The sequence below is a fragment of the Emys orbicularis genome, chromosome 3, assembly GCF_028017835.1.
Source record: "Emys orbicularis isolate rEmyOrb1 chromosome 3, rEmyOrb1.hap1, whole genome shotgun sequence".
In the NCBI taxonomy this organism is placed as follows: Eukaryota; Metazoa; Chordata; order Testudines; family Emydidae; genus Emys; species Emys orbicularis.
In genome coordinates this window covers 101,794,802-101,816,109 of record NC_088685.1, presented here as the reverse complement: position 1 = coordinate 101,816,109, position 21,308 = coordinate 101,794,802, and the positions used below count along the sequence as shown (strand labels likewise).

Below are 21,308 nucleotides of genomic sequence, written 5' to 3'. Positions count from 1 at the left end.
TTTATATCTGTTTCCATGAAAAATTTTGCATTTTTGCTATTTTGTTCCTCTTCAAGACTAAACTTTTTCTCAGAAACATGAACATTTTCATGGAAAAGGGGTCCCTTTTTTCTGCCAGCTCTAGTGAACTGTACTATTGGGTACGATCTTGGCCCTCAAACGCCCTCCCCTGCCAATGCCTATGGTTTAAAATTACTTTCCTATTTTAAAAAAAAGTCTTTCTCTCTCCTGTGCCTGTGTGAAAGACCCACAACCAGGAGAAAACGATTGATTATATTTGGGATGCTGTTAGGTGCTCAGAGGAAACAAACCAAAGAAAAAAAATTCTCCAGTCTTTCTGTGTTAGTAATCTTCGAGCAGGCCCACCGACAGCAATTCCGGGGGCTAGGGCTGTCCCTTGGGGGGTGGCAGGGCCCGGGGTGGAAGTGATGAATCTGGCAGTGGCTGGGGCCTCTGGGCCCTTTTAAATCACCCGGGCCCTGGGCAAATGCCCCCTTTGCCCCCTCGCCCCCCTCGGCAGGTCTGTTTTAGAGCTTGTCTACATGAACAGTTAGACCGCTGCAAGCTGGGGTGTGAATCTACTGCACTGTCCGTGTGCACCCTGCTGACGCACATTAACAGTTTGTTAGAGTACTACAATCTAGTCCTCTTTGAAACAGGACTGGCTCAAAGTGCATTAATGCAATTTGCTGCAGTCTAGTTGTTCATGTAGACAAACACTGAGGTTTTCCTTGTAATTATAGTATGTGAGTTCAGATAGAAATGAGTGTTTCTGGTTGATGAAGTCTTGTTCAAGCACTTGCTTGATAACTGGTTTTGAACATGGTTGCAGTTAGCACCGTTGGGTACTCCACTGACGTACAGAGTTTGGAATTCCAGGATGTTTTGGAAATGCAGGCTTGGGAAACTCTAATCAGTTGGCAAGCAGTTTTTTAGGGCCTCATGTCTGGCTAGTGAAAAACTGATAATATTTTAAAGATCTTGGGCTAGGTTCACAAAAGGATGTAGGTGCCGAACTACCACTTTAGGTACCCAAGTTCTCTCTGTGCCATGTGTAACCCACACACCTTCTGGGTGTGGTGTTCTGTCCCATCTAGTGGCACCGAGACCACTTAGAGATTCATGAGTCTGCTCTACAGCCTTAGCTAAAAGCCATGTGGCTTTTAGCTCATGCAGTAGAGGCTCATGCAGTAGAGGCTCATGCACTAAGCTCCAGAGGTCCCAGGTTTGATCCCACCTGCTGACAATAGAGGTCTGTCAGTGTTACACATGAGCACTGCTGTCTCACTCTAGGTGTGTAGATGCCTAAGCCACAGAGTGATGCACAAACCAGGGGAAGATAGGTATTCCTTTGCTTAGCTTGCCTGAAGGGCCCAATCTGGTATGTGTGCTCAGATGTTGCCTATGGGATCAGGCCACATATGTGAACCTGCAGAAAACAGCCAGGGAATACCTCACTCATAATTTATAGCCCAGTGGTTAGAGCACTCACTTGGGATGTGGAAGATCCCCAGTCAAGTCCCCTCTGTGTCTGATGAGGAGAAAGGATTTGAATAGGTATCTCCTACCTGTCAGGGGAGTACCCTAATCACTGATCTATAGGATGTTTTGATGTGGAATCCCCTCAACTTCCTCCATTGAAGCTGTTCCACTGTGAATTAATAATGAAAGAGTCATTGGCCAGAGAGAACGAGCAAGCATCAGAATTGACTCTGTAGCCTGGTGGTTAGAACGCTCACCTGGGAGATGAGAGATACAGAATCCAGTCCTCTTGCTCCCATGAATTTTTTAAATTGTTTATTCAAGTGGATTAGCTTTAACAGGGGAGAGTGACCCACATCAGAATATCCCATAGCCCAGTGGCTAAGGCGCTCACCTGAGAAGTGACAGATCTGCCTAATGAGAAGGGAGTTGAACACAGAGGGGGGACATGAGCTGGGGAGTCTCCCACATCCCAGGTGAGTATCCTAGTTGCTGAGCTAAAAGTTATGTGGAAGGTCTGCCCCTTCCCCTGGCTCCTTGTAAAAACAGCATTGGCAGCTAATGCCAAAAGAGGGTTTGCAGCTGAGAATCCCAAGCAGAGGGAGGCATTGAACACCCTTAGAGGAGCAGGGCTTAGGACACATTCTTTGCTTCAGTATCTCCCATTGGATAGCCTAGACTGGGAGTCACCTACCATGCTGTTTTTGTGAATCCCATCCAGAGGCACCTATCTGTCTCTACTCATCGTATAGGGATCTTAGTGCCAAACTCCGGCTTTGTGAATCCCGGTGATTTTGTAGGAACTGGGACACAGAGTGTTGCCACGCCAAAGTTTCTTTGTGAAACTGGCTCCTTGTGGCCTGGACTGGTTAATCATGGACCCATGTTGGCACAAAGTTTAAAAGTTCAGAAGCAAGTGCTGATCTGCGGGATGTGTAGCTCTACATCATCATCTCCTCCTATTTCCAATGCCAAGTATAGGTAGGGCTTTGGTACCTAGACTGCCAACCAACTCAAGTCTAGGCCCGTTTTATAGATGGGGAAATGAGGCATAGAGAGGCTAAATGACTTACCAAAGGTCACATAGAAAGTCTGAAGCAAAACAGGGACTTGAACCCAGGTCTCCCATGCTCTAAGTTAGTGACCTAACCACCAGGCAGTCCTTCTGTGTAATTCTACAGGCTTTATTTAGTTTGGTGTTGTTCCTACTTCTCCGAAAATAAGAATAGTCTGATACTTTGTAACTGCGGGAAGCGGTGCTGGAAATAGGGGACTTATTTGTGTGTCAATTTTATACATTTGAGTGACTCCTGGAGCATCTCTTCCTCTCAGCCAATTTAATACGTGCTCAATTTTGTAACCTTTTATTGCAGAAATGTGAATAATATGATAAACAGCAACTCTCCCAGGAAGGATTTATAAACTGAGTCATTGATCCAATTGTCAAAATTAGCATCGTCTTGGGTTTGCCACTTTTCAGGTGCTGCTTAGATAGCCCAGTATTGGGAGTGATATAAGAACTTATCTAGAATAGCTCTCTTTAAGAACAGTAAGTGGAGACAAAACTTCCATTGGGACTTCCAATGGCATTTCCTCCTTCCATGCTAAGTATTTGGGGTGATAGAGTGGGGAGTCCCATTGAGGCACAAACAACTCGTATAGTTAACTCATTAATTCTAAAGGACGTGCTTGTAAATTAAAAGAGAGCCTCAATAAGATATCACTGCTCCAAGCTGGGTCTTGACTATATCAAATGAAAAATCAGGTGTTTTCTCCACATTTTGGTATGCTTCAAATATGAAGTTTTATGTTACCATCTCGTAGAAGCCAGTACACCACAGATATTTCCAGGGAAACTTGAGTTGGGGCAGTAAATTTGGGATTAAACACAAGTAAACAGCAAAGAGCTTCAATCAGTAACGTTCACCATCTTTTAACGTACAGTCTATTTTTCTCTCTTATGCTGCTAGTTCAGATAAAGCTACAAAATACTAATTTGATGGACATTGGTGATATTAGGAGGCAGATACGACAGAGTGGCATTCAAACTGCAGCTTGTCTGTTTTCTGGCCCATATTGCAATTGCCTGCTTTTCTTTGGGACAGCCTCTGCGTATTGGGTTTAGGTACCTAAGTATATAAACTGTAGGTGCAGTTAAAGAAGCTTGCTAAAAATTTGTACCCGTCCTTGTCAGTTTTTCCTTTGTCTAGAAATAGTAGATAATGACCTGCTTTGAGAGAGTGGCGCAAACTCCTGATGGATTCTAATGATGGTGGGTTTTTGTATGCAGTTGCTATGGAAACGAGCCCTTAAAGATCGCTTCAAATATGTGCGGAGACCAATTGAAGATGATGAGCAGGTTATAAGGAACAAATGCAAGTTTGGTCACAGGCGAGGACAGACAAAGAAATCTTCTGCTGAAAACAGATGTGATGAAATCCAAATGGTGCAAATAAAAGTAAGCTTTCTGGTTCCTGTTAGAAGGGAAAGTTAGTCCATAAATAACGTGAATGGGAAATATGTACCCTTCCTGCAAATGTCTTTGGGCTCCAGGGTGGCAGTAATACACCACATGCCGAAGTGGGATAGCATGGAGTAGCCCCACCCTACTTGGAGCTAGCCCTGCATGAGGGGCGCTCTTTGGGCCAAGGGAGAAGCAGTTGGGGCTTCTGACCTGCAGCGGGGTGGTGGGGTTAGGGGCTTCTGCCAGAGACGACTGATGCCTGCTGAGAGTGGGGGGCACAATTTAAAGGTTCACCCCCGCAACAGCGTGAGGCACGCCTCCCCTTGCCCTCAGTGGCCCCTCCCTGCAGCTCCCTGGTGTTAGGAGCAGGAGCAGGAGCAGGGCTGAAGCCCCAGCAGGTGCGTCCCGCAAGGCTGAAGCCCCAAGACCCCTTCCCCGCAGGGCTGAAGCCCTGAGCCCCAGCGGGCACGCCCTGCGGGGCTGAGGCCCCAAGACCCTCCCCCCCCCCCCCCACTGGGAAGAAGCTGGAGGTGACACATTGGGGGAGGGAACATGTGGGGTGGGCACATGGAGTCACATGCCCCCCCCCTATTTTTTCCAGGGTTTGCTGGCCCTATTCAGTCACATGGTGCCCCTGTCGTGTGCGGCTCGGACAGTCAGTAAGTTTGGCCACCCATGGTATATAAAAAAACTCCCACTCTGTTAGTTCATGTCACCCATTTTGCATGCATTTTGGACTGGATATAAGTGACTGCACAAAGTGTAGCACAACAGGGACTACAATTTTTCAGTCACCAGGTCCAGCCACAGCTGAGCCCTCTGTGTTAATAAGCGTACATGTACATTTGAGCAGATAATTGGTGCCCTTAGATCTTCACACGATAGTCCATCCATGGTATGTTATAAGTAGTCTGTGTACTAATACATAGGGTGCTTATGAATGTACATATGCAGGTGCTGCATCTTTCTGAACTGAATTCTCTATTTATAGATGAAGCCATTACTGTCAGATAAGTGACATAAAGTGTGTTAATATTGATGTATCCACTGGCATAAATGCGTTAAGTGTTCTATTATGCTTTGCCAACTCTAATACCACTTATATCAATGCTGCTGTTGAAAAAAATACAGTTAAACTTTAAACCACCAAGTTATATCAGTGTTTTGAAAAAGACACACAATCAAATGTTTGGCCTTCAGCTTGATCTATATATTTCCCTCCTTGTATCTGTTTATGAAGTGTAGCTGTTTCATTGGAGGAGAAAGATGGGGATTTCTTTTAAACAACTTCTATGTAAATTGTAATCTGGGGTTTGTGGATTACTGAAATTTTTAATCCAAAAGTACATCTTGATTTTGGAACACCCTAAAATCTGTTCATTCCCTTTTTGGAGCTTTGCTTGCATATAAACACATCCCTACTTCTGCATGTTCCAGTTGAAAGTTTTTATACTTGCAAAAAACAAGAGGCTAATATAAAAAACTGTTGTTTTCTATGGTTACTCTTGGGCACTATACCTAGCGGAGAAGGTGCAGGTTGCCCTTTCCCTGCGTTCATGCAAAAGGGAACACGTATATATTAATAAATGGATCTGGCTTAGCTCCCTGAGACTCTATGATTTAGACATTACAAATGCACACTTTAACAAGATGTTTATTAGCATCCTTTTTGGCAAGAGCTTTGTGTATATTTATTTATAAGAACACACAGAAAGGCACCCATCCAAGGCACTGGGCACCATGTCATAAATTAAAATAGCAGAATACACATCCTTGTCTCATGTCTTTACAGAAACTAATATTCTTCTTCAAGTGCTTGCTCATGTCCATTCCATTCCTAGTGTGTACATGCCCACATGCGCGGCCGTTGGAGATTTTTGCCTTAGTGGTATCTGTAGGGTCGGCTGTGGTGCCCTCTTGAGTGCCGCGCTCATGCGCTTGTGTATTAGGCGCCGCTGGTCCTAGGCCCTCTCAGTTCCTTCTTACCGCCTGTGGTGGTTAGTCAAAGCATCTTTTCCTTGCCTAGCAAGGACTCGGTCCAGCCTTAGGGTTTTGTAAGTAGTTTGTTTATAGTAGTTAGTATTAAGTAGTTGGTAAGTGTAGTTAGAAGTTAGAGTCCCATTGGGGACTTTGCCCCATGCAAGGCATGCGCCGATCTCCGGGGTTTAAGCCTTGCTCGGACTGCAACAGGCCTATGCCTGTAAGTGACCCCCACAGCAGCTGCCTGAAGTGCGTGGGGGAGTCACATGTGAAGGACAAGTGTTACATTTGCAATAACTTTCGACCCAGGACCCAGAAAGAGCATGACAGCCGTCTGAGGGCCCTTGTCATGGAGGCTGCTCTCTGCCCGGCTTCCGAGCCTTCCCAGACGGACTCTACCCCTAGTACCTCAGCCTCAGTGCGTAGCACACCCCAGCACTGGGCTGAGCCCGGCACCGATCTCCATCACCGGTGCCCAAAAAGAGCGCCAAGAAGCATGGCTCCCTGGCACCAGGCAAGAAAGGCCATGGGGTATTGTGCCTCCCCAATTGGTGCCTGTAGCCCCCCAAGGAATCCGCCACCGACTCCCGGGAGTGGTATGGGACCCAGACTTGTGGCAGGGCTGACGCCTTCCCAGGCTCTCCCAGCGCCTAGAGAGCAGAGGCCTCTACCAGTGATGTTGGCACTGGGTGTGCCACAGGAAGGGGCAAAGGCTCCCTATGAGGGCAAGCCAGATATCAGGACCCCCCCAGAGGGCAGTTGAGCCCTGCTGATCCCCAGAGCCGAGGCAGCGCTCTCCAACTCCACACCGCAGATCTTCGGTTTTGCAGCCCAAGTCCTCTCTGGCTTGCCCAAGATTACTGGTACAGCGATCGCGGTCTCCGCCCTCTCAACGCGGGTTGCCTAGGGAGAGGCGCGCCGTATTGCCGGCACCGATCACTCTCCCGCTGGTCGTCTTCTCAGCGCAGATTCTCATCCCCCACACCGTGGGAACGATCTCTGTCACGATACCGGTCCCTCAGCCCTGGCCCTGGTCCTCCTATTTGACGCGCTGGTCTCCAGCGGCGACGGTTAGCTGACAGATGCAGGTATCGACGGCCCCACTGTGGTCACAAGAAGGGGATTCCTCTGGCAATTTCCTTTTTACAAAAGCTATGTTGACTCTTCCCCAACAAATCATGTTCATCTATGTGTCTGGTAATTCTGGTCTTTACTACAGTTTTAACCAATTTGCCTGGTAGTGAAGTTAGGCTTAAAGTTACAGTAAGTGACTGTTTCTTCTTCTTTGAGTAGATGCAGCCATGTATTCCACTTAGATGACTCACAAGCAGTACCCCTAGCCTATAAGGTGGGGGTTGGAGTCTACCTAAACAAGGATTGCGGGACCGCCCTACCAAAACTTGCGTCTGCCCTGGAAGATGCAGCACTAGCATAATGGTTCATAAATGTATGTCTGGATGACCACGTAGCAGCCTGCAAATGTCCAATATTGAGACATCAATAAGGAACACTATTTATGTTGCTTGCACTCTCATAGAATGAGCTCGCACCTGCTGAAGAGGCGTAGCCAATGTTATTTCATATGCAGTCTTGATACAGGATGTTATCCACGTAGAGATCGCTGAATAGGCTATTCTGGTAGAGGGCTTTCTACTGTTGAGTAAGACCTATTGGACAGCTGCCAAACACCGCTCTTCCTCCTCATTTAGCCATGAAGCAGCCATGCCGTGAGATGCAGGGAGCTGAGTGCAGGATGCAAAGTGTGACTGTGATTCTGTATGAGTACGTCGGAATGGAGAGGAAGAGGTATGGGAGGCTGAATTGACAGCGTTAGAAGATCGAAGAACCACACCAGGGCAATGAGAATGAGCTTGGCCCGATCTTCCTTCAGCTTGAGGATGACCTGTGGGATGATTGGGATCCAGGGGAAAAGCGTACAGGAGAGCTGACTGCCAGCTAAGACGGAAAGTGTCAGACAGGGAGCCTGGACTGAGGCCCACTCAAGAACAGAACAGATAACATTTTCTGTTGTCCCTCATGGCCCTCGATCTTCAGAATGCCCCATGCTGTGAAGATGACCCAGAGAACACCTGTCTTCACAGACCACTCGTGTTTCAGGGGAAAATTCCTGATGAGATGGTCTGTGAGATGATTCTGGACCCTGGGCAAGCGGTTGGCTGTCAGAGTGATACTCTCCTCGATGCAGAACTGCCACAACCAGATTGCCTCCTGGAGTGTGCTCCCCCTTGCCTGTTCATATACTACATTGTGGTGGTATTGTCGATAAGTATATGAACCACTGAAGGAAAGCACCATACACCGGAAGTGTCACTCCACTACAATGAACTGAAGGAATTTTCTGTGGCTTGGTAAAATCATCACATGAAAGTGTCCTGCAAGTCCAGAGCAACAAAGCAGTCATTCTGAGACAACGCAGGGAGGGTAGTTGATAGAGTGACCATTCAGCACCTCATGTATCTGATATATTTGTTGAAGCCACGAAGGTCAAGACTGGGTCTTGCCCCTCCCTTGGATTTTGGCACCAGAAAGTACCGGGAATAGAAGTTGTGACCCCCCCCCGTGTTCTGGTGGAACCTCCTCCACTGCCCCCAAAGCCAGTAGAGAGTGAACCTGCTTGAGGAGCAATATCTCATGAGAGGGATCCTGGAGGGAGCGGGGAGATGGAGAGGAACTGGATGGCATAGCCCGATCTGATGGAGCTTAAGACCGAGCTTTCTGTGGTGATTGAGCCCCAAGCATTGTAAAAGCAGGCCAGCCTGTCCCCAAAGAGAGGGGATGGGGAGAAGGGAGCAATGACTGGAACACTGCTCTGGACCAAGGAGTCAAAATGGGTGCTTGCGGGGCGCCGGGGGAAGGCATGTTAACTGGTCAAAACCTGGACCAGAATGTGTCCTCCTCTGGAACCTATGCTCCTTTCTGGGGTAGTTCTTCTGTCTTGTGGGAGGGAAAGTCTTCCCAAATGTGAGCTGCAGAGGCTGCTGCTGTTAACCACTATAGGGTCACCTCTGCACTGCCAGCATATACACCCCCTAGGACCATAGGGTAGCTCTAGAGTCCTTGGAGGAGTGCAGAGTCTCGTCTGTCTTGTCCGACAAAAAGAATTCTGCCATCGAAGGGCAAATTCTCTATGGCCTGGTGTACATTGGGATCAGTGCCAGAATTCTGCAGCCAGGATGCCCTTTTCATTGGTCCCCACCGAGGCCATCATTCTGGCCAAAGTATCCACGACATCTAGTGCAGACTGCAAAGAAGTCTTACCCACCAAGCAGTCTTTGGTATTAAATGTCCCAAATGCCTCCCTTGAGGTTCAGGCAGCTGGTCAGCAAACTTAGACATAGCTGTCCAGTTCACAAAATCATGCTTGGATAGGAAATGCCTGCTAGTTACCAGTGCGCATCTGCAAGGATGAGGAGGTCAAAGCACTACATTTCCTTCCTTTTGTGGGTTTAAATCAAGAATGCTATTGAAATATAGGTTATTAGTCGATAATGAAGTGCTCTAACCTGCCATCACTGCATGCTTGTAATTCCAATTGTTATTTAATTGGGAGCAGCACACATGTCAACAGCAGAGCAGACCCTTGCGATTTCACTGCTATCTTAGTTTTATGACAATGATCGTTGTTAGCAGAGAATCATAGCAGGAGTGCAGTATATTTAACTACAATGTGCTTGTGGATGAATAGTTACTTTCATAGCCAAGCTGGCTGAAAGTACAAAGGAAAAAAATAGCTGTTTGATTTATGCTTATTAGGTATTCATTCACATCAAATGCATCCGTTTAGATCTGGGAGTGGACTTAAATCTGCCCTGCAGGGCTTTATCATTCCCCATGGTTACGACCAGGCAGTTCAGGGTCAGATCTGAGTAAAAACCCTCAAATCCCTGCACTGGTATGAAGTAGCGTTTCTCCATGCACTTCGTGGTAGGCGGTACCGAAGCCGGCATGCTCCAAGGGGCTCAAGGAGCACATTGTTAATAGGGAGGGTGACTCTCCCAGGGACAGATGGCTGCAGGATATCCACAAACTTATGGGTATTCTCCTGCAGGAACTCTGCTTGAATACCCAGGGAAGCAGCCAGGCACTGCAAAAGGTCCTGGTATGCCTTGGAATCCTCTGGTACTGAAGAAGAGGAAGAGCCAGATACCACAGAATCATCTGGCGATGAAGACAAAGCAGTTAACTGTGCCAGATCGGGATTCTTCTCCAGAGCTGGTGGACCTAGATGGGACGACTGGAGGCTTCACAAGGGGAAGGTTCACTGTTGCCTGGGCCTGCAGCAGATCAATGATCACCACCACAGCCCTGCTTGGTGATCTCAGCTTAGAGCAAGATGAGGTCTGGGACTTCCGCAACTGAGGAGTGTCCCATGGATTCTATGGAGATCACTGGTCTGGATAAGGTGTTGATGGCCAGTACTCCTGGGAAAATTCTGCACCACTCTGTATGCAGCATTCATATCCCCCCACAGATTTCTTTGCTTCCCCTCAGAAAAAGGACTTTCTGACAGGGAAGCAAAGGGAACCTGCAAGAGTGGTCACGCACCCCTCCCCAGCAGTACTGGTGCGTCGTTTTGGGCACCCAGGGCAGCTGGCAGAGAGGTAAAGTACAACGGGGGAGGAGAGCGGGGTCCAGGGATGCCCCTGCCGGTGGCTCCTACCCTGCACCAGGCTCAGCTGCTAGTCTCAGCTGGTCTGGGGGAGGACAGGACTTCCTCTTCCCGGCAAGGAGCGGTCAGGACGGGGGCTGACCAGCCCCCCCAAACCTCCCTGGCTGCAGGAAGCTCCACACTCCCACCCACCCCCCCTTTCCTGCTCCTCATCCACCCAACCCCCGTGCATCTGGACTTCCCCATACCCAGATCCCCCGCTGAGCCTCACCTCCCCCACCCCCCGCACTCAGAACCCCCAACCCCTACCTCGCCGAGCCTCACCCCCTGCACCTGGAGCCCCCCTCTACTCAAACCCTCCTGCTGAGCTCCACGCTCCTGCATTTGAACCTCCAGCCCTGCACCCAGACCACCCCCGGCTGAACCCCCCTCCACTCAAATCCCCCCTGATGAGCCGGACCCCCCCCCAATGAGCCCTACGCACCTGGACCCCCCATCCCACTGAGCCCCAACCAGCTGCACCCGGACCCATACCCCACAAAGCTCCACTCCCCCAGCATCCAGAGCCCCCTGCTGAGCCCCCCACACCCAGACCCCCCTGCTGAGCCCCATCCTCCCACAGCCAGACTCCCTACCCCTGCTGAGCCCCAACCACTTTCCCCTGGACCCCCTGGCAGAGTCCCATTGCCCCTGCACCCGGAACCCCTCAATGAGCCCCTGTCCATCCAGGTACCCCCCTGCACCCTCTACTGAGCCACCCACACCCAGATTGCCCCACTCAGAACCCCTCATCCCACACCTGGATCTCCCCACACTAAGCCCCTCCGCATTTGGAACCTGATGGGCAGAGCCTGCCTGCCCATACCTGGTGTGGAGGGGCAAGGCCCCGGGGGTGTTTCTGGGGCAGGCCCTGCCCTTGCGCTGTGTCAGGGTCAGGTGCAGCATCATTGCCGAGTCTGTCTCCTGGGGAGGAGGGGCTGTAGGTTGATCTCCTACCTCTATGCAGCCAGTGGCTTTTGCTACCCACTGCCATGCTGGAGTCTCCATGTTTATTTATTGACAAATAAAATTTGCAGAGTTTTGCAGAATTTTAAAGTAATGTGTGCAGAATTTTCAATATTTGGCACAGAATTCCCTCAGGAATCGTGGCCAGTAGGTGCTGGGTCAGGGGTCACCATCCCGACCATGAGATGAGCGCCAATCCTGGTACCCATAGTGCTACATAACCTCCCCCCCCCCATGTGGGTCAGGTGATGGACAACTGAAGGAGGAAGATCCCAATGTGGACACCAAGGAGTCCCGGGCTTCAGGGGACAAAGGTGGAACCAGTCCTGAAGGTGCAAGCAGCCAGTCTGACTCATCCATAGCTCAAAATGAAGAGAGAACAGGCACTCACGGTGGAGATGGTACAGCTGGCACCAGGTATGCTTCTGTTGGTTCCAGTGCTGGAAGTGGTGTCAACCCTGAAGTCGGCAGCGGTACAGAGGTAACTTAACCAAAGTGGAGGGTAGTGAGTGCCACCATGGTGACATTAGCGCCACAGACAGCAGGGGTGCCAAAGCTGTTCCTATTGATAAGGTGACTTGTGCTGAGCCCAGCACCAGCCCCATTTCCACTGACTGTTGGTGCTGAAAGACTCACAAGTTCAGTGGCTCTACCAGCCAACGGGGATATAAATGATTCAGCCCTGGCAAAGTCTTGGACCCTGGGAGAGGTTGGGAAAGAAAGGCAGAGGAGGTCTGTTCCTGCCTGATACGCCACCAGTGTGGAAACAGCGAGTGCTGGCATTTCCCTTGTCGACTAAACTCAATGGACACCCCTGGGCCAGAACCAGAGTCAACGGTATAGGGTCTCTGACCTCCCTGCGTGGTGCCGGGGAACGGTTGATGAGATCTGCTCCATCCCATGGGTCAGCACTCACTCATGCTGATCTGCACTCCTTCTGGAGGAAGTAGTCAAGTCCCCACATGATCTGGAGCGGCTATGATTAGTCTTATGTGACCCCTTCCTTGTCACACTCAATGGAGAGCGACTCCTCCATTTCTTCGGAGAGGCACCAACTCCAGGATGCAAAGCAGCAGCACTCTCAGAACTTGAGGGTGAACTCCGATCCATCATAGGTCTTGTGCTGAAAAAGGCCGCACAGCCTGTTCAAGCAGGTGAAGATCCTGAGTCCATTTCATGAACTATTTGCAAATCTCTCCCACACAGAACAGACAATATTTAAGCCCTGATGAGGGCATCAACAGGGAAATACTTAAACTAAAGCTAACAAACACTAAATGTAATTAACACTATACTAAGAGTACTAATTAGCTATAGACAACTAGAAAAGTCACTAAGAAATAGAGAGGTTGGGAGGTTAGAAATCTCACATAGCTTCAACTCCAGCCACGAGTGGTAAGAAGGAATTGACGGGGATTGGGCGGCACTGCCTAATATAGCCAGGGGCTAGGGCCACGAGGCATGAGTGCTGTTCCTTTACGGGTACTGGTAGGCAAAATTTGCCAGTGCGTGCACACAGTGGTTCCGATGTACCTACAACTAAGTGGAGTACATGGCTGCATCTACTTGAAGAAGAACTCAGTTTGTCCTTGTTCATGCTGGCCAGTCAAACCATGCTAAAGACTTGACTGCAGTAGACTATGTGTAAGCACCATTCTTCAAAAAAGTTTAAATGTCACTGCAGACAGGGACTGTAAACTGGTACACGCAGATAAATAGGGATCATTACTTCTCCCACTGAATGACATTCACCTCCGTGTTGAAATGGCTTTTCATTTATTGTAACAATCATCTTGTGACAAACGAAAAGGTAAAGGGAGAAAATGTCTAAGTGTAACTCTTTGGAAAAAAACAGAAGGGATCTTGAATAGTCAAGCATTTAGATGAGACTGAGTGGTGATTAATAGCTCGTAGACTGCTTTTCATTTGTAAGATTGTATTTCACAAATATATCTTTAAGAAAAAAATGATCTGATGAAATATACAAGTTCTGTAATAAGGCAGTTATATATGGAACATTCTGTTACAAGCATGGAGTTAAACACTTTTTTTAATAAAAGCAAAAAAAGTTGACGTTAGATAATAAGCTCCTAATGGTAGAAATTATTCATATAGCCTTGAACCAATGCCAGGTTTTCCCATTCTATCAAAAATCTCAAATTTGGTATGAATAAAACTCTGCTTAAAAATACCTAATAAGCATAAATCAAACAGCCATTTTTTCCTTTGTACTTTCAGCCAGCTTGGCTATGAAAGTAACTATTCATCCACAAGCACATTGTAGTTAAATATACTGCACTCCTGCTATGATTCTCTGCTAACAACGATCATTGTCATAAAACTAAGATAGCAGTGAAATCGCAAGGATCTTCTCTGCTGTTGACATGTGTGCTGCTCCCAATTAAATAACAATTGGAATTACAAGCATGCAGTGATGGTAGGATAGATCACTTCATTATTAGTCGATAATCTATATTTCAATAGCATTCTTGATTTAAACCCACAAAAGGAAGGAAATGTAGTGCTTTGACAAGTCAGTGTTACTGGCAATGCATAGGGAGGAAGGATTCTCACAGCCCTGTCAGTTAAGGGCCTGAATACCAGCCCAAAGCTTGTTATGAATTAGGTATTTTCTTGCAGTAGCATTTTCCACCCTCAAAGGGCTACAGATATTACCTAATAGTACCTCTCATCAAGATGCACATACCTGAAAACATTTGCTAAAACTCCACAGGTCTTAAGTGGGTAACATGTACTATCTGGAGGCTGCCATTTTAATAATGCCAGCCAGAAATGCAGTTCCTTGTTGCCTATCAGGATAGGAAGACCAGGGCTGCAGCCTGAGACATAGGGAAACAGGAGTGTTCTGCTTTTTCTAGGTAAGTTGAGGGCTTTGGGTTGGTGTGTGCAGCTATATAATACTTTTTGCCTAAGCTAGAGATAGAGTTTAAAATTCAGAATAGCCTAAAAAGAGCAACAGAACGCTCCTGTGGCAATATCAGTCCAACACTGCAGCTGCTTCTTAATTATTTCACATTCCCATCTTTATGTAGACCATGTAGAGCATCTTGAAAGAAAAAATGCTGCAGGGCTGAGTCTTCCTTGCTTTACTCAGGTAAGCAATCTCACTAACTTCAGTGGGATGACTAACATGAATAGAGTGAACATGATTTTGCCCTCTGTCACGTTTTCCAGTAGGTCAGGGGTTTCCGCAATTATTTTTATGCCATTTCAGTGTTTCTGCTAATATGTGTTGTGTGAGTTTAGTTCAGCTAACGGTGTCAGTAACTAAAAAGACTCTCGTGAATGCATAGCCATCTGTGTAGCAGGATCTATGCAGTCAGGGGTTTGGCTGTGCTTGCTTTGATAGTTGTGAGTGAAGATTAAAATGGAGGGAAGATCACAACCTAGTCCTAGTACTTGTTTCCAAGCTTGTCTATGGCCACATCATGCCACACTGAGTCCATTCTGCGTCCTGTGTGATGGGGTTGTTGGGAGTATTTGCCTCTCCAGGAATGAGCAATTGCAGCACAGTTCAGATGATTGAACAAACTGCTGAAATTTTGCAAACACACCCCAAAGACACATCAATGGCAACAGTGCCATTTGGAGTTGAAGATGTCATTCACATATCCTCACTTGTGTTGTTTTTTTTAACCACTGGCCTTTGTGCTGCAGCCATGCTGAAGAGTGAGGAGTGGGTTGAAAGTGCTTAACACACCCACATGTGTATATAATGGCTGACAAACGCCCCCTTCAGCTGCACTGCAATTTTGTGATTAGAAACAGATTACAGGGAAAAATGCTCCTAAGTATTTTAAATATGCATTACCATTCTGAACATGCTAAAATATAGTTCCAGCAGCAGTGTGCTTATTTGACACAACTGCAGATGTCGCTGTGCTTGCAAACTTCTGGTTACTAAGGATAACAAAGCTGGTTTTGTTGTCCACCTGCAGCAGCCAATTCAATAAACTGCAGCTGTATCACAAACTGTATTCGAGCTTTATTTTCAATTCCCTTACGCCTCCCTTCATTTCTCCTTCTCTGTTCATGTTCTTCTTCCCCCTGCTTCCCAGTGCCTACCCCTCTTGTGATGGGTAGATGGGCTTCAAAAGAGAACCTGCTGCCTTGGGCAGGAGCTGCTTGTTCTTTGCAACTACAGAATTACAGAAAAGTTGAGCCCTTGGCAATTGCTATTGCATTCAACCCTGCTACTAGTTTGATGAGGAAGGTGGGATGGGACTGAAGAAAGGGTTAAGGGAATTAAAACCCCACCATGTTGTATGCCAACATCTCAAAATTCTGTGAGCCACTAATAAAATAACATATGGTGTTTGAAACTCACATTACATCTCAGTTTCTGTCTATTGCCAAGCTGATGATGCAGAGTTTAAGGTTGTTTTAATGATAATTGTGCAGTTCTATACTTTTGGAGAGAGGAATTTATAAAGTGGAACCTGAGCTGTAAATTTCCAAGCTAATTATTTTTGTCTTGAGGGCTCCTTCCTTGAGTAAATTATAGATTCTTTCCACCTTAACATGATAGGTTTACAAAGGTATTTTGCCTGGGATACAGAATATAACTCTCCATGTTGCACATACAGACAGATCTGTGAAGCACTCTGGTGTCTATTAGGATGACTAGTGCTATATGAATGAAAGTGGTTGTTGGCAGATAATGCATATACACCTCTACCTCGATATAACGCTGTCCTCGGGAGCCAAAAAATCTTACCGCATTATATCGAACTTGCTTTAATCCACTGGAGTGCTCAGCCCCGCCCCCCGAGCACTGCTTTACCGCGTTATATCCGAATTCGTGTTATATCAGATCGCGTTATATCGAGGTAGCAGTGTAGTTTGAACCTCCAATAAACCCTTGGGGGTGGAAGACGGTGGGTGTAAGCTTATATGAGTATTGGCCAGCTCCTAAAGCCTTGACTACACTAGTGTTTTGGGGGAAATTTTCCACCAGTGGGATTGATTGTATAGACTGACCCGATTGTTTTCTCATTACATCATCTAGATGACATGGTGGTGGTGATGCCTGACCCCTGTCTAAACATCTTTTCATCACTGTGTTCCCATCATTAAGCTGCACCTGTGGGAGACCTACTGGAAAATACTAGTGTAAATGCAGTTTGAGTGGTAGTTTTGACCAATGGCTCTTTTATATTCATCCCAGGCTCATTTCAACAGACATTTCACTGGTTTCCTCCAGTGAAAGCTAAGTAGTTCCAGGCTGGTGCGTTTATTGCTTCTGATGGCAACTGCTCCTACTAATTATAGGTTTTATAACTCAGTAGGGATGGCCTGATAATTTTTAGGAAAACTGTTAGTTATACCTACAAGTACAGAATAAACAACTTCTTCAGAACACCAACAAGTAAATTACTTAAATTGTGGTTGCCATCAGAATTGTGGCTCTCCTCTCATTTCTAGTTTAAAGTTATAAAGTAGACAAGGTGAGAAACCCATGAAAAACTTAAGTTTGGTGGTTCTTTGAAAAATGTCTTTAGTAAAATGACACTACTTCATTCAACTGAAGAGCAGTTCTGCAAACATTTATTTGTGTGCGTAGTTCTATTGATATCAATGGGCCCTCTCAGGTGAATAAGAGTAATTGTTCTAAGAGTTTGAAGGATTCCCTCCCTCCCCCCACCATGTATATTCTTAGTTGTATCTACTTTTAATTACTACGATGCTGGGCCTGAGCAGTATTAGCTATGCACTGCTAAGGGAGTGATCTTGCATCATCAGTCAAATTGTTTACTAATTTCCAATGAGCTACACACCCACTAAAAAGGCAGTGTGATTGTGGAAAGATCACTGGGGGAGTAATTTGAGCTCAAGAAACAAGGAGAATCGAGTCTGCTTTTCAGAATCCAGGTGGAGTTTGCAGGGGTAGTAGTAGGAAGTGGTGAAGCACAGGAATGGGTTACCTAGGGAGGTGGTGGAATCTCCTTCCTTAGAGGTTTTTAAGGTCAGGCTTGACAAAGCCCTGGCTGGGATGATTTAGTTGGGGATTGGTCCTGCTTTGAGCAGGGGGTTGGACTAGATGACCTCCTGAGGTCCCTTCCAACCCTGATATTCTATGATATGTCTCAATTTGTAAACTGAACACACTTAATCTGAAGATTGAAGCCCAATAAACCATGCCATTTTTACATGACAAATCATCTAGGTCCTCCAGCAGGCAAAAATACTTCTGGGCTGTGTAAATTCTATAGAGAACTCACCATCTGTCATTGTATTGCTGACAGGAAGAGATTGTTTATCTTGAAGGACATGACACTGAGATGGATGAACATATTATCTGGTTTAAGCAAGAATATATGAAAACAGAGAGGAACTGGGAAGAAGTTGATAAAAGGATGAACAAGACATTAGAAATGCGAAGAAAGATGATCTGTAACAGGGCACCTTTGAAAGAGATTCTCCGACTCTTTCCTTTCTTAAGATGTCCTTATGAGGTAATGCTATGAGTGTCTTCAAAAACAGTATTGCATGTTATGATCTAGATATGGGCAAGATGGCACCTGTGGGAGTGCTCTACTGCATGTTTTTAGTAAAGTATCCATTAATATTCAATTTCTCCAATAACCCACTAGTAAATGTGTGTTCCTGCCCTGGCACTACTTCAAAATATTCTTAGTACTTTACGCATACCATGCACTATAATATCGTGTGGCTATTTTATATACTTTTAACACAACATGAACTATTTCTCCTCAGGAAAAAAACTGTAGGCTAGTCTATTAACTGTCTTCAATGTATGCACCCCAGAGTTAATTCATTTATTTTGAATACTGAAATAAAATTTTCCTCTTCCTTCAGCTTTTTAGGGAGTTCCAGCTCCTTACACACATGGATATTTATAAGAAAACAGTTGAGATTTTGGAGATTTATTCAGAAAACATATTGACTTTGTACTCGGTGAGAAATAATCCAATTAATGTGATGCTGCGAGAAAATCTGAAACAGCACACAGAGGAAGACATTCTGAAATGTCAGTATAAACTGTCTATGTATTATTTGTCTGAGTTTTGTAGTACATAATTGTCCAGGCTACTGTTACTAGACTATCTTCTACTTATCTGTAGAAAAAAACCCATTTTAAAAATGTATCTGGGGCTGGTTGAAAATATATTGGGGTATTACCAAAGAGAATATAAATACATTAATGGGGAGGGGAATTAATTATTTAAATGAATGAGATTTTATTTCTGTGTCTAACAGGCAAAGAAAAGTTTGAATAATAGGTAAAGAAAGAAATCCTATATAATAGCTACTGCTAACATGCAGGAAATGAAATATTTCAAATATAGATATGTGCTGTTTATATCGTAGGGAATTGTCTAATAAACTTACTGTACCGTTGGCAAACTCGTTTTGAAAAAACATGGACAATTCTAGAGGCTCCCAGTGGAGAAAATCACATGTGGAATACCTGTTGTCTAAAAAGGAAGGAAGTGATCTTGGAAATTACTGTTCTTAAGGTTAAAGTCTGTTCATAGTGAAATAATGGAAAGAAAAGTTACTTACTAATACCTAGTTCAGGTAGATTGCCTCTGCAGATCCACATGCTTGCACACATTAGGGAGGAGAGATTAATAAGACTGGGACTTTTCAGCTTGGAAAAGAGATGGCTAAGGTGGGATATGTTAGAGATCTATAAAATGACTGGTGTGGAGAAAGTAAATAAGGAAGTGTTATTTATTCCTCCTCATAACACAAGAACTAGGGTCACCAAATGAAATTAATAGGCAGCAGGTTTAAAACAAACTAAAGGAAGTATTTCTTCAAACAACGCACAGTATTTCTTCAAACAATGTCAATTTGTGGAACTATTTGCCAGAGGATGTTGTGAAGGCCAAGACACTAACAGGGTTCAAAAAAGAATTAGATAAATTCACGGAGGGTAGGTGCCTCAATGGCTATTAGCCAGGATGGGCAGGGATGGTGTCCCTAGCCTCTGTTTGCCAGAAGCTGGAAATGGGCGACAGGGGATGGATCACTTGATGATTACGTGTTCTGTTCATTCCCTCTGGGGCACCTGGCATTGGCTATTGTCGGAAGACAGGATATTGGGCTAGATGAACCTTTGGTATTGCTGTTCGAAAAGCAGTAATCTTTGCAGCCATGTGAGAGCACTCTTGTACATCCACAACTGTTTGGATCTGTGGGTGCAAACGGGAACATGGACCTGATTGCACTCAGTTCCTTTCCACTTCTCCCAAAACCTCCATCTAGAAAACTAGAGTATGGGAAGGAGAATGGAAAGTGTGGATCTGCAGAGGCAAGCACTTCAACTAATTCCTGTAAGTACCCTTCATTTCTTCCAGAATTCCATCTGCAGCTCCCTTCTTAGAGATAAGACAGAAGTACTCCTCAAACTAGACTGCTCTCCTGAAGCAGGCACAAGCGAGGAGGGCAAATCCAGGGTAATGCTCTAGGATTGTGTAGTTTTCCTAAGTAGCAGCTTTGTAAATCTTGCTTTTCAAAACTAAGGAACCGTGCCAGTGAAGCTGGTTGTCTTTTGTTTTTGTTTTACCTACTACGATGAACACTCAATCACCCTGCAACCCCAGGTAGATGGCGTGTTTGAAAGCACAGCCTAATTCATTAGAAAGCCTTCAGATGGAGATATGCTCCTACATTAACCTTAAGGCAATACAAGGTGCATAGGATTTTCAAAAGGGATTCTCTTTAAAACAAAACAAAACAAAACAAAACAAAACAAAAAGAAAGTCAAAACTCTTGTCATCTTCTAAGTAAGTTGTGAGGCTCCTAGAAAACTGGGAGAGAAATCAAGTGATTTTTTCCCCCTGTGTAGACCAGACCTAACACCCTAAAGGAGGAATTTTGGGTGGGGTGAAGAGCCGCTTTCCCTTTTGTGCAAAAAATTGTAAATGGCTTATGCTAGTGCTGGGAATATGTCTGATGCCATACTTAAAAAAAACCTAACTGTTTGTGATTTGAGAACGGAGAGCGAAAATGTTATTTACAATACTTAAAACAGGTGGTACAAAATATTCTTTTTTAAATGCATTGTAAGGAGCACTCCTGACTTGGCAGTAAGATGGCCTAGATCATCTAAGAGGGCTCTTCCTTCATTGACTTCCAGGGGGAATTTGCACTTGTAATACTGTATAATCTTAATTTGATTAAAAAGTAGCAACCTGGAATTCTTACTAGAAGACATTTGAGATTTTTCCAAGTTCATTAATGTGCGGCTCTAGTGTAAATACTCTCTCTTTTTGAAAGTAATACTTTGCCTTTGTTGGGGAATCTAGACCACAACAGAAGGTGCAGTTTACTCTTTAAGGTGCTTTGGAATAGCAATCAAATAAGAAGGAAGCGACAAGTCATCGACTACCAATCTTATAATTCACTGTTAATACTTCGTAAATCTCCATCTGTTCTTCAAGGATGCTAATAATCAAATATTTTCATTTTAATTTAGTAAAAAAATCTTTGCTTTTGACAGATATGAAAATGACTGCCACATGCTTACTTCTACCAGATGTCTTTGGAGATGATTCCAGCCTGTTTGCTGCTGTGAATGAGGAGGTACATAAATGTGTCTGTAGAGGCTAGCTACACTTCCAAACAGACTAAAATCCTGCTCCATTTTCAGCCACATGTATTAAATGTATCGTCCTGGTTTTAGAAGCGCACATGCCACACATTGTTTTTTCAAGCAGCTGCTGCTTAGATATTGCACATTATTAAAAAAACCCC

At 45.4% G+C, this 21,308-nt stretch overlaps 1 protein-coding gene across 1 annotated transcript in view; it reads left to right on the top strand.

Annotated features, from left to right (window-relative positions):
- The window catches only part of SAMD3 (sterile alpha motif domain containing 3), a 56,222-nt gene that overhangs the window by 34,229 nt on the left and 685 nt on the right, over positions 1-21,308 (top strand). The window contains exons 6-9 of the mRNA XM_065401934.1: positions 3,773-3,940; positions 17,828-18,037; positions 18,402-18,573; positions 21,055-21,137. Coding sequence (XP_065258006.1) covers positions 3,773-3,940; positions 17,828-18,037; positions 18,402-18,573; positions 21,055-21,137 — 633 coding nt within the window. The remainder of the gene's footprint in view (positions 1-3,772; positions 3,941-17,827; positions 18,038-18,401; positions 18,574-21,054; positions 21,138-21,308) is intronic.